The sequence below is a fragment of the Symphodus melops genome (assembly GCF_947650265.1).
Source record: "Symphodus melops genome assembly, chromosome: 1".
NCBI classification, from domain to species: domain Eukaryota; kingdom Metazoa; phylum Chordata; class Actinopteri; order Labriformes; family Labridae; genus Symphodus; species Symphodus melops.
The window spans coordinates 6,305,158-6,318,745 of NC_136691.1; the positions used below are offsets into that span (position 1 = coordinate 6,305,158).

Consider the following 13,588-nt stretch of genomic DNA (forward strand, 5'->3'; position numbering starts at 1 on the left):
GTTGACTAAAACATGACTATTAATGCCTCTGTTTCTCCTTGTCTAATTTCTTACTTGCAACTAATTGTTAACATTTAGCATATAGCAGATATTTATGGTAGTGTGTCTGTGGTGTGTTTATATGAACTGTGCTGCCCCCCAAGTGGTTGGAAAACATAAATTAATTTAAGATTCATAATAATATGTGTAAAAGATTGTATTTAAGGATTCCTTTTCAGGACACTCAAGTTCACTGTAGAGGAAAGGCAAAGCGCAAGTTTGTAGCAGGCCAATATTATTCTATCTTGGTATGTTACCAAATTAATTGAATATATTGTTTTATTGTTTTCGAAATAATTTGAATTCATAACTTCAACCGAGCACCAAAGAGTTCATAAAGAAGTTGAAACATTGAACATTTTTGCAGCCTACGTGGATACTGTAGCACCTTTGAAATGTAATCTCTGCCACCTTGTGGCACTTGTACCATTCTACAGAATACATTTAAATGTTGTGATTTCATTGGATTTGATAAAAGTTATGGAGAGTACAATCATGCTTGGTAAAGTTGGTATGCACATAATAAGTAGACTGCAAGGAGTTTATCCATTTTCCTTTTTCACCTGACCTGTATTTTGAACTGACATTAATTAGTTAATTTGGGCTACATTCCCAGCCATTATTGGACTTGTAATTTGAATTGACGACCTGTTATCAAACAGAGGAGCCTTTCATTGGATTTGATAAAAGTTACAAAGATAACACTTAAATTTAAAGTGTTTTAAGTGTTCTTATAGGCTAGAAATGTGTAAATAAAACAGCCCTTGTTAATGGAAACAAAGTAGCTGTACCTGTCGTCTGGTGTAGTATTAAAGCCAATGATATCTTTAAATCGTTATGGACAAGAATATTGGTCTATTATAAAAGCCTATGGCGGACAAGCGTCCATTCATTGTATTTACTCAGTTTTTTCATGATAATCAGTAATGTATTGTTGTATAATTGAGATCCCGAGTTTATAATTTCTTATCCTCAGAGCAGCAAGAAAGAGAAATAGGCAGCATGGCATGTGGTGGTCTGGCCATTTACAGTGGCCAGCCTATTGTTTTCAAGATCAACAGAAAATGATCCCTTTATCAGGACGAAACAGGGCCTGTTATCTTGATCTAATGAGATAAATGGATCCATGATAATGGGGAAACAGCTTTATTATACTGAGATAACAAGTAAAATAGGTCGAGATCTTGAGAAAACAACTAAATTAACTTGTTGTTATGGGTAAACCGATGCTGTAATCTTGACACAAGATAAATCAGTCAAGATCTCTGGAAAACAACCAGATATGATTTAATATGGGAAACAGGAGCAAAATGAACTACAGTATACAGAATACAGTAGCTTCAGACTTCTGTAGTCAGTGATGCAGGCTGTGGCTGCATGCACAAGATATGATCAATTGATCTTTTCAGATGTATCAAATGTTGCGATTATTCAATTCAATAAAAAACATATACTTGTGGAAATCAAACTCTTGCAAAGAGCAACGAAGCTGACTCCACTTTCCCCATCAAATCTTCTGATCGTTTTTCCCATTAAATTCATTATACATGCTTCCGGTTAGTGACTGAAATCTCCTCATTATGTTCACCGCAGCCCACCTCTTACCTGAGTCCTTCTCAAAGAAAAGACAGCAGTGAGTCTGTAGTAGCCATGGTAACACCTGTGACAGATGAAAAGATGGATGACACATATAGTACAATACAGCTGAGTCACCACGAGCACACACACACACATACACATATATACATTGAATACATAAAGGGGAGCAACACAATGGGAACATGTGAGAATTTACAAACAAGAAACTTAAGGTAGAAGATGTGCGCCTCCTTCATTAACGCGCGCGCGCACGAACCTTCATCCTCAAAATACATGTACAGTAATCTCTCAAAAGCACAAAGGCCTACACCTTTCACGCGTTATTGCGAGCATTCATTGAATCATCAGCGCAGGGAATCATTCATAGAGTGACTCATTCATGTTTTGCATAACTTCTAACATCTTCTAGCGTTCACACCTTCACTCCTACCAGGTGCGTTAATATCCGGCCAACTCTTCGCCATCCTCACCTCATGAAGGTGCTCTTGAAATAAACAGTCAATAACAACAACAACAAAAACATGCACTGCAGCTGCAGGCTCCATGCACAGACACCGTGCATGTTTCCTTCCCTTACCTTTTTCAGCGCTGACATCTTCCTCCTCGGAGAAGGTCACTTCTTCTCCATCTTCTTCTTCTTCTTCGATAGTAAACGGGCGACAAATAAGTAAGAGGCGATCATGTCCCCCGGTATCCGTGAAAATGTTCATTGCCACGTTCGTTAGAAACATCTGCAATGGAGCGGTTGGAGTTTCTCATCATGACAGCTACTCATGTGCGTCTTTCTCTCCGCGTCGAGCCCAGATACAGCGACACACTTCATTCTCTCGAGATGAATTTAGAAAGCAATGATGTTGTTGTGCTCACTGATAGCACAGCTGTTCTTGTAGAGGCAGCCGATATCAGACGCCATTTTCACAAAGTCTGCGTCCACAGTATTGTAGCCTACTTTCTTGGACACAGCATGGAATAAATCAAATTAGTCATAAACAAAATATCATGCAAACTGCAACAAAAAAAAGTATTTTTAAAAAGTATGAACATCTCTTTTGTGAATTTTAGCTTGAATTGTTTGTAGTGACGCACTTAGTAAAAAGTGAATTGATTAATTAAGGTGAGTCACGTGAAGCTTAGTTACTGGTGACATATCTATGGCTTCACCATAAAAAAAAACAACAACCGTGTATAGTTTCTTAAAAACCATCTTACACAGTATACACAAGTTGCAACCAAACATGACACATAAAGTTACTTATTTTTTCTTCTCCTTATTTGATGGATAACACGTGATGAGAGGGACAGCCACCATAAACGTAGAGCCAAAGACTCAGCGAGTTCCTCTTTTCATCTTCAGATTAAATAAATAAATACATTTCTTTTGCTTCATTTGCAGAAAAAAAACAGCTTTGTAAAAACTGCCATGGTAGCGTAAAATTAATTTTCAATGTAAGAAGTCATTGTAAATGTTGTGATAACGCAATATAATGTATTTTAGTTATCTCAACTAAATGTTTTCCAACTTACTGAAAAGACTGAATAAAAAATATTTGAAGGAAACTATTAAGTAAAACAAAAATGACAAGTAAATTTAACTTGTGAAGTTTTTATTATTATTATTTAATGAATACAAATGTATCTGAACTTAACATCTCAAATCCAGTCAGCTGATCATTTTGAGGCAGTCTGAACACAAACTTTGTTTAAACTCATAATTCACAACTAGATTTTTTCTGCAGTGCAACAACTTTGGTTTAAAAGTGCCTGAAGCTTTGTAGAAAAAGTTTCAGTAATAAAAGTGAGTGGGATTAGTGTGAAGAAACTTGGTGAGATGGATTTCTCATGAAGCAAGTTTTTTCAGTGTGGTCTAAAGGTCATGAAGAACTCAAGAGGATTCAACACACACAGTAGAACCGCCAGAAGCTTTAACTGCCCCCACATTTTAACCTCTGCTCTCACTGCAGAGAGCAAGAGATTTTACACAGCGAGCAAAACAATCTGCTCTTCCACCATAACCTAACAGTGCTAAATTGGAATCAATAAAACAAAACAAAAACACACACTGTCCAAAGAAAGTTTCTCTCTGAAATGGAATGAAACCGAAGCAAATTAATCAAAAACAAATCACACTGCAGGGGGTTTTTTTGACGGCAAAAATGGCTGAACATAGATGTCAGTCAACTTAAAAGTGCATGTCATCTTTGTAAGTCATCTTTGTAAGTGTTGATGGACGCTTAGCAAAAGTTGCAAAACAAAGTCAATATATAGCCTGCACTTTTGTGCAAATAAAAACATTAAACTATAAGTATACAGTGTGTTTGAGTAATTTTATATACATTTTAAAAATCAATAACTGCAGACCAAATGTACCCAATGCGTAAACACTTTTAGAAACCTAAATATAAACATTGGAACTTTATGTTGCAAATTCGTACTTGTATAACAACAACATACTCACATTCATATGGCCTCAGTAGCTTAGCACAGAGTTTCCCAAAGTGGGGGTAACAAGACACTGTGAAAGGGGTCATTAGAAGCCTTCCAAAAACTAAGAAGGAAATAATTCATATTGATCTAAAATGGCATGTTTTACCCATTATTTTGAGATGATATACAAAAAGTTGTTCGATTTAAAATAAAACTACTGTCCTAAATGGATTTGTGCTTCTTCAAATGTAGGTTTGCAAATGATTGCAACATTGTAGGTCCCTGCTGCTCTTTATGAATAAGAAGACTCAGAGAGACACTGAAATAATACAAGTGTCTTGTCTTTTGTTTTGGTCTCATGCCAGTGTTTGGACAGGCCTACTAGTGCTTGTGGCTGTGCGCTGTGTTAAACACTTCATGCCACTTCCAGGGACAGTGGGGGTCCCCAGTCTCTGGCAGCCTTATTTTGGGGGTTGCAGGCTGAATAGTATGGGAACCCCTAGCCTAGCGGTTAATGTGTGTGCCCCATGTACAAAGGCTTATATCCTCAGGCGGCACAGATTTGAATGCAACCTGTGGCTCCTTTCCTCATGTCATTCCTCTCTCTCTCTCTCTCTCTCTCTCTCTCTCTCTCTCTCTCTCTCTCTCTCTCTATCTAACAAAAGGCAAAAAAAATCACAAAAATAAATCTTTTCAAACAAATAAATGTACCATTCCTGTCAGTATTCATTTTAGGGACTAGGTGGCGCCAGATACATTTTTATTCACTGAGCTCTGTCCATGGTGCTAGAATGACTCAACTCTCTATTACCTACATAATTAGGATTTCATTTTTAATTCCAGTCATTTATCTGAATTATATTTAGTTTAACCATACAGTACATCTTTTCCCCCCCATTCCCAAAATGTGTATTCCTTCACCCTGGAGGTCTCTAAGCTATGCTGAAGTCATCCAACTTGTCAGTGTTTCAAATAAATCAAACAACACTTCTGGGGTTTAGACCCCATCATCGCTCATGTCAGCTGTATCTTCTGAAGCATCTTTCTATTTATATATTTCATTGCATAATTTCAAACCAAAGCCAGACTGTAGTGTTTTGTGTGTTTTAGGCCTCGTTAATCTAATATAATGACATCATACTACAGGGACATGTTTATTCTGGCCATGTGGAATAAGAAAAAAAAAGGACAATGTCCAGTAGCCTATTGGTGCACCTGGACCTTCAGGAAAAGAGAGTTGAATACCTGCAGTTAAAACTGTAAAAGCTTTAATCTAATGTTTGGACCTACCTATAAGCCTACATGGATAGTTTATGTCGGTCAGATATTTCTTGGGTTGTGTGTGTGTTTTTTTTTCCTTTCATGTCTTTTGAGCCATGACAGCATTAATGTGACGTCAGCCAGACCGAGTCAAGACGTTACCTGTGAGCCTGCCCACGTGCCGCCACACCTGCAGTTAAAAATAATTAGCCTTCAGCCGGTTGAACTGCTTTGTCGCGCTCGCGCACCCTGTTTGACACCAGCAACACAGGGCATAATTCTTGTCAAAATAGAGTAGGCCTACGCCACACATCATTTTTTTTATTTGTTTGATAAATAATGTTGATAAATTATATAAATAATGTCATTGAATCCACTTGTGTCGTCGACACAACGTGCAGCTTCTACGCAACCAGTTTGTTTCTGCTTCCCTCTCTGCTTTTTGTCGCATTGGATTTAAAGGCAAAGCACAGTGGAATATGAATCTGAATTGGACCTAAAGTGATACATGACTGTTTTATCCAAGCTATAGCTGTATGGTCCATCGGAAAGGCATGACTTTTAGTGAGTCGACAGCTGAATTGAAGTCCTGCTGAAAACCTCCCCGGCAGAGAGGTCGAGACATCCCGAATAAGAAGCCGTCGCACAGTCGGGGACCAGACTGGAACTCGTCCCACTGGCCGTCTGATCAGGTAGGATGAATGAATGAAAGTGCAGGGTGTCGGACTCGAGCGGTGTCGTGGTTGAATAAATCCTATGTCAGAAGTGAATCAGCTACCTGCACGAGACGGATATTTCTGAAAAAGAACATGTGAAGGAAACTTCATTCACCAAACGCGCAATTTCATATTAAAGGCTATTTTGAAGACAGTGACTTGAATCCCGACCAAGAATGAAAACAATAAACATCTTCATATATTTCTATGTTTTCTTTCGGCTTACAGTCCTTTTTTAAGCAACACGTTTATTAGGTAATTTAAGGGTTTGGCGAGTTAGTCATCCTGACACCTCAGTGATCTGCGTTGGTCAGTAATGTGTGATTCATGTTTAAAAAACGAGGTTCTTTTGACACACATTCATGCTTGACAGGAATGACACCTATGCCGATTTCTTCTAGAAATTGTGCTGACGTGTTCCTGAAGCTCGTTGTGAAGATTGGCGTGTTTGTCTTTTCTTCATAATATTAGTTGTTATATATTGTTGGGAGCTAAGATGGAGTTTGGTTGATTTTTAGGCACTGGCCTAAAACTGTGTAAACTTAGCTCTGCAAGACATCCTCAGTGTGCGTTGTTAGAAAGGATGTTTACAAATCTGTGGCTTCTTGTTGTGACACATTGAGGTTAAATGAAGTTTAAAAACATCCTGTGTAACCTGAGGCACTTCATTCATGAAGACAAATCTGACTGCCACGTGACACTCCTGGCACAGTGACTGTTTTATTACAAAACATTATTACACATGACTGTCCAATGGTCATGTTGTCAGACACCTGGTTTGACATTTTGTGGGCTGAAGAATTCACCTCTTGAGTTATGATCGTCATTTTCATCATCGATTTGTATTTTATTCCCTCCTGCTCAGAGACAGCGGAGAGCCTCACAAAACAGAGGGACACAGTGAAGGACACGGGTCGCCCGTCCAGATACCCCACCCTTGCTGGATCATGGGTAACCAACAAGGCAAAGACAGCCACAGCACTACAGGTAGTAGAATCTTAGAGAAACAAGTCCAGTTTTCATGTTTTTAAATATGCTAGAGAAAAATAATTGGATTTTTTTTGTGGTTGTTGCACTGTATATGGTCTGTTTTTTTTCCACCCATGTTTGAATTAATACCCTTAATTTGTTCATCATACTATAGGACTAACAGTCTATTCTTAGATTATTGTTTCCCAGCTTCGGAGACAGTGTGCTGTGTGTCAGTCCTTTCCTTCCTACTCCAGGGGAAAATAAGCTGGTTTGCACTCAGAACTAGAGCATGTTTGAAGTTCTTTTACTGTGTAGACATGTAACAGGATCCTTTATTCCAAGGAAGGCTGTGAGCTTGTAAATCTTCTGCGCAACAAAAGAAGAAAAAAAATCAGTAGAATACAAACATACAGAGTCAATACAAAAGACAAGAACTTCAGAGGATTATTGTGTATAACCGTTTCAGATTTTGCTGGCTTTAACACTCTTGAGCTAACAATGAGTGCAGGGATATTCATTATGCTCCTTGAAATCCAAGAAAATGTAATCACAAAGACCATTTATTATCTCCTTCTGTTTACCTTAAGAACACTATTAGGATACAAAGGCTGCACAAAGCCTAGTCGTCACACAAGTAAGCCACTAAACTAACAGTAAGAAACCATCAGAAATGTTTTTTTCTACTGACAAAAACAAAAATATTAACTCGAGTTTTTGTGAACAAAGATGATTCTACTCTGAGCCAATGAATTTCTGGTGCTGACCAGTGTGCAAACACTGACATATCACTTGGCAGACAAATACGGGGATGAATCAGTTTGGTGTTAAATAAAAAACAGTATCCCAGATGATTCTGTTTTTAGCCTCTTTCTTGCCTTCAGCCTCCTTCAGGTCACAGCCAGCTGTCATTTAGCTCAGCCAATGTGTGAAATTTCCCCTGCGCAGCCTTACATGTCGTGTTGTGTAAACATTCAGATTGTTGTTGTTCAGTTAAACTCCAAATTACAGCTGTTTAAAATGCTAGAGCTTGTTTTCCTCTCCTGGCTGTTAGCATGCAGGGAGCAGGCTCAAGTTAGAGGATGAGAATAGCTCGCCTGCTGTAGCCTAACAGACTACATCATGCTGCTGCTGCTGCTGCTGCTTGCAGGGAAATGATGAGTCTGCAGAATCCTGCAGTACCACACAAGGGCAAGGAGGATGAAGGAGTCGGAAAAAGATCTGAAATGAACAGGTGGAGGACTTTATAGCATGAAGTTTATGAGCAACATATGCCTTAAACAGAGCATAAACAGATGTTACTTATCCTTCTTCGACATGAAAAAACAAGCAAATACAATCAACAAATTCACTCTGGATTCCTTCAATGTATTTCAAAGGTACATATACATAATACTTGCAGCAAGATGATGCATGTAATCGCCTTGTGACAGCAGCTGTTTAATAGCATCTCTCTTCCTGGATCTTGCCACATGGGGGAACAGTGTGTGAATATTAGCCTGCCAAGACTTGGAGAGGAGAGATTTTTTTGCTGCATCAGTCAGCCTGGGACGGTAAATAAGGGAGCAGACACTGAGTGCTTACATCTGCATCAAGGAAAAGAAGGGCTCTGCAGTTAGCACTTTTTTTTTCATCGTATATCAGATGATTTTTCAGGCTCACAAAAAATCGTTTTTTTCTCTGATGTCTCTTTTTTTCCCTCCCTGTCTGTTTTACAAATTATTCCCCCCTCTTAGGCTCTCCCTTAGATTTCTTCCACACGCCTCCCACCACACCCTCAGATTCCGATCTGACTGCCATGGCCTTGTCCTCTACAGCTGCCTCTAGTAAGGCACAGACGCCGTCACCAGCCGGCAGCAGCACCACCCCCTCGACCACTTCTCCAATCGCAGAGTGGGCACAGAAGCTGTCTGCTCCTTCAGAATGGGCCGTTATAAGCGTGGACAGCAGCACCTGCTCAGAGGCTATCATGAGCGATGCAGAAACAAGGCACAAGAAGGCAGAGCTCAGCCCGAGCAGCCCCTCGTCTCTGCATTCGACCAGAGCGTCGCCAACAGGGCAGAGCTGGCAGGAGCAGGACAGCGGATTGGAGCCGCAGGCTGCAGTAGAGAGAGCTGGAGGAGAGATGACCCTGGTTTTACTCAGTCTGATGGAACACTATAGAGTCTCTCTCGGCCTCAGCCCCAATACTGATGTAACCACAGGAGCTGTAGGTAGGTCCTCTTATCTGCACTGTTTACATTTTTTAAACTTTATTTTTATCGTTGAAATTTCCTGAAGAATATTGACACTAAAGACCAAAAAAAATGAAGAAGAATAAAACTGAAGAGTGAGATAGATGGATACCGACAATGACAAAAACAGTAATGTAAGGCTGATGTAGGCTAAGTCAGAGGTTGGAGATACAACAAAGGGAAAACGTATGGTGGTAATAACTGAACAGAGAAAAAAAAAGAAACGAGAGAATGGAGAGAAAATTGAAGTTTGGAAATGTATAAAGGCATATATTGTTGATGATGTGGATATCGTAGATCGTGTGTGTTGGGAGGGGAGGGGAGGGGGGGTACTATGGACTTTTCAGTAGTGGTAGAATGCAGCTTTATACCACCCTTGCTTGTGCTTGATGAATACCTATACTCTCCAAGCTCTACATCTCCCTTGATAAGTCAGGATTTCTGTACCAAAATAGTGAATTTTAAACCTCAACTAGGAAAACCCTGGTGACATCAGAATGGCACTGAACAGGCTTTGAAAGGAGCCTCCACTACTAAATAAGAAACGGGGATTACAGGAAAGTGATTGCTGTTGTCATAATCTTCAATCCTTTGTTTACTTGACTTTGTGTCTAAGAGCTGCTCAGACATCTGATATCTGAAAAGGATGAACTGGCTGATGAGGTGGACACACTGAGAGAGACGCTCAGGGTGAGTTAAAAATTAAGTTCCAGTGAAAATGATAACTGACTTATGTTTTTGATATTAATTATGTTTTTGTTATTTTTTTATTTTTCATTTTATTCCTTCAACTATATAAAAATTCCCTGGTATTTCACTGAGCTGTTTATTCCAACAGCCCAAATTGTTCTAGTAAGATTATATTAAGAACATTGTTTCACAGTTTTCTGTTCAATTGTTGTCTTTCTTTTGTCCTCTGTGGCAGACAGAGAGGCTGGAGTGGCGTCAGTTCCAGAGTGACCTGCAGGTAGCGGTGTCTGTGGCTGATCGGCTGCGTACTGAGTCGGAGCAAGCCCTGGAATTGCTTCAGGAGAGCCACAAGGCTGTGAAGGAGCAGCTGGATCAGGCCCTCAGCAGACAGCAGGAAAAGGAGCAAGAGCTGGAGACTCTGAGAGCTGAGCAAAGAGACGTTCGCCTGAAACTGACTGATCTCTCGAAGCAGCAGCAACAGGAGTGGGCCGAGCTTAAAGCCCTGAGGAACACCAGCAGAGTGAAAGATGTGGCAAATTGTGACAAACGGGCTGAAAGACAAGACGCTGATGAGGGGCAGCAGAGGGAAATACAAAAAGTAAAAGAGGAAAAACACAGAGGAGATAAAGATGAGGTGGAAGCTAAAAACATTGAAAAGAAAGAGGAGAACGGAACAAATAAAGAGTTGGATGCTGAAGTTGTTGATCAAGATCTTGAGGAGGCAAACGGATCAGGGAGCGAGCTGTTGAAAGGGAAAGGAGTTGCGGAGGGATACCTTCGCATTTTGGCTGAACAGGAAAAGAGGAAAGACGAGGGACGTGGGCAGAAGGATCCCAGGAGGATTGTTATGTTGTCTGAAAGATCTTGGTGAGTTTACATGAAAGTTCACAGTCAAAATTATAAATGGCTTAAATAAAAACGTGCAAAAAAATGTCTTCCAGGAGTCTCTCTCGTCTCCCACTACCATGTGACCCGTCCAGTGAAAATGGGACACCCAAAAAAACAAGCACAACATTGCCTCTGTCCAAGGTATAACTGTTTTCAAGTTTGTTTCCGAAATGTTCTTTAATTTAGCTTGATTATATGGGCAAACATCTCAATGATTAGCAAGAGGAAAACCAAAGAAGGTATTTGCAGAACCAAAACATCTTTTAATGTCTTTAACAGAAAGAAGAACTTCCGAACCGAAGAAGGATGGACCGTGTTTTACAAAGGCAGGACAGCTGGTCCAGCTTTTACACAGGTGAGCTTTAATGTCGACGTGTAAACCAGCTTTATGTTGTTTGAAAGCTTAGTCAGAAACTGTGGCCCAATTGTGGATGGGGTTTTTTTTTTGTCTTTCAGGAAAACAAGATGACGACCAAAGCTCAGATTCCACCAGGTAATTAACTAAATGGCTTTTTCTTCTTTGACTCCAACAGACACTGAGGTGTACGTGTATAAAGAAAACAGAAAGGCTTATCATTTGTCACTATGAATAAGTCAGAGTTGCATTTTCATATCAACCACAATGTCACATTCAATCTCAGACACAGGCTGCATTCCAATACCATATGTATCTTTTAAGTAGTACAACAGAAAAGTATAGCTTTAAGTGTGTCCTGATTTTAAGTATTTCAACTGCATTAGGGGAATAAAATACCATAGTGCCCTCCTACCATTATGTGGCTGTGCATAATTGTAAAACAGACGGGGAGGAAAAAAAGGGACATCAGAGAAAAAAACTATTTTTGTGAGCCTGAAAAATCATCTAATATACGATGGAAAAAAATGTTCTAGTAAAAAAAGTCTACTTTTTGGGGGGGTTTGCATCTCAACGTTATTTAGAAAAATTGTGATTTATGTTTAAGTTATCAAACTTTTCTCGCTCTCTCAGACCTCAGGATGGTTTCAGTGCTCTGTTGAGGCGTTATGGCGGCTCCAGAAGAAACTCTCTGCTGCGCTGGTGCCAGAGTCGTACCCAGGGTTATAAGGTGAGGGAAAGGTTATTTATCATATTGAGGGAAATGAAGTTGAAGTTAAATGTATTGTATTCATTGTGTATGTTTTATGGCAGAATATTGAAATCACAAACTTCAGCAGCAGCTGGGAGGACGGCTTGGCCTTCTGTGCAGTTTATCATACGTTTTTACCAACTCACATCCCGTATGGCACCCTCAACGCAGTGGACAAGGTAAAACTGTAACTGTCTTTTCTGATAAACAGAAAAATGCATAAAATATGCAGAATGTCAAATAATTATGATTAGTGTTTGTACAAAGACTTTTGAAAGTGTCCTTGGGCAAGACACTGAACCCCAAAGTTGTCCTGCTTCTGAACATGCATAAATGGGATTAGTGAACATTGATGGACACTATTAAGCATCTTCTGTCATCAGTGTGTGAATGTGGTATTATGGGGTGAATGTGACAAGAGTTTAAGTAATGAGACTACTGGAAAAGCACTATTCAAGTCAATTTACCTTTTATTGATCAATTCTACACATTTCCATGACGTTTCAGTCTATCAGTATTTTATCTGATGGTCTGAGGACAGAAAGATATTGATAACTGTGAAGATGAGGGGTTTTCATCTTTTAGCAGAATAAAAAAAAAATCCCACCTAAATATATAAAAAGGCTTTAACTCAGATTTCTCTTTCAGAAAGAAAATCTTGACCTGGCTTTTAAGACGGGGGAGAGTGTGGGAATCCCTGCTACACTGGTAAGAAATTCTTCAGATTACCTTCTGATATTTGTATTTTAGATTTTATAAAACTTATTCAAAAATGTAATTAACACTCCCTGCACCCCCAGACTGTTCTAATACTATCCCTCCATGTTTACTTTGAATCAGACAGTTGAGGAGATGCTAAAGCCGGACGGGCCAGACTGGCAGAAGGTCCTGAGTTATGTTGAAAATATTTTCCGCCACTTTGAGATGTGAAGTCCACCCATCTTATCTCTCTTCTCAGCCTATAGCAACTAGGGACTGAAACAGTGTTGAACACTAGATGGAGCTCTCTACATAATGAACTCAACCAGGATCGAAAATGTGAGCAATATTCAATTTTATGACATGGTTTTATGTATCACACACAAACAGGATTGTTTTCTGACGCCGAGATGGAAGAAACTGCACCTTGTAGTTTGTTGTCTACATACCATCTGTTCAGATCCAAAAAGCTGCTGGGTAATAAGGTACAAGACACGAGAAGAATCAGCACAAGTACAGAATGAGTTCTTTTCACATCTGTTCCAAGGTGCAGGGTGCACTGGTTTTGCACTGTTTGCCTTTTTTTTTTTATATAAACAAGGAGCACTTTAAGAACCTTTTTGTTTTTGTATCGATAATTTAAGAATATGGGGCACTTTACTTTTCTTGACATACTGTGCAAGTAACTTATCATGAATCTCTTCTATGTCTGCATGTACCTTGACTCAAAAACCACTACTAAACAAATGGAGAGAGGCCTGATCCCAGATTTTATATATGAGACTAGGGATCTTTTAACTTTATATTTTGCCGCCCCTGTCTAAGGAAAAAAATCATTACAGAAGTGTATATATGTACATGTGTTAGCGCTTCAGATTTTTTTTTAAACATTGTAAACATGAGTATGTTGTTGCCAAAGTCTTATTGCAATAATAAAGTAATGTATACGCAAGTGATTGTCTTT

The 13,588-nt window shown here is 39.4% G+C and overlaps 2 protein-coding genes across 13 annotated transcripts in view; one reads left to right on the top strand and one right to left on the bottom strand.

Annotated features, from left to right (window-relative positions):
* dlgap2b (discs, large homolog-associated protein 2b) overlaps positions 1-2,559 on the bottom strand; it is an 83,561-nt gene extending 81,002 nt beyond the window's left edge. For 8 of the 11 annotated variants that reach the window (XM_079359733.1, XM_079359731.1, XM_079359729.1 and 5 more), the window contains exon 1: positions 2,216-2,559. In XM_079359733.1, the coding sequence (XP_079215859.1) occupies positions 2,216-2,369 (154 nt within the window). In that variant the 5' untranslated portion in view covers positions 2,370-2,559. Of the gene's footprint in view, positions 1-1,644; positions 1,700-2,215 lie in introns of all 11 variants that reach the window. The other 3 variants (XM_079359735.1, XM_079359734.1, XM_079359732.1) reach the window with 1 other exon arrangement.
* A 2,933-nt stretch (positions 2,560-5,492) lies between these two features.
* Positions 5,493-13,576, top strand: LOC306827393 (uncharacterized protein). Of its 2 annotated transcripts, none has more exons than XM_079349177.1 (12): positions 5,493-6,014; positions 6,904-7,025; positions 8,744-9,220; positions 9,858-9,931; positions 10,167-10,798; positions 10,873-10,960; positions 11,099-11,174; positions 11,276-11,312; positions 11,808-11,904; positions 11,988-12,104; positions 12,574-12,633; positions 12,766-13,576. In XM_079349177.1, the coding sequence occupies exons 2-12, from the start codon at positions 6,986-6,988 to the stop codon at positions 12,853-12,855; spliced, it is 1,788 nt and encodes a 595-aa protein (XP_079205303.1). In that variant the 5' UTR covers positions 5,493-6,014; positions 6,904-6,985; the 3' UTR covers positions 12,856-13,576. The 2 variants fall into 2 exon arrangements, with proteins under 2 accessions (XP_079205303.1, XP_079205304.1); XM_079349178.1 differs by having other exon boundaries at positions 8,825-9,220.
* The last annotated feature ends 12 nt before the right edge of the window (positions 13,577-13,588 follow it).

Excerpts from the sequence above, each read along its gene's own strand:
- LOC306827393 (XM_079349177.1), top strand. The coding sequence starts at position 6,986 with ATGGGTAACCAACAAGGCAAAGACAGCCACAGCACTACAG. Across the intron at positions 7,026-8,743 it reads AGACAGCCACAGCACTACAG|GCTCTCCCTTAGATTTCTTC; the intron begins GTAGTAGAATCT and ends CCCCCCTCTTAG. Across the intron at positions 12,634-12,765 it reads TGGGAATCCCTGCTACACTG|ACAGTTGAGGAGATGCTAAA; the intron begins GTAAGAAATTCT and ends ACTTTGAATCAG.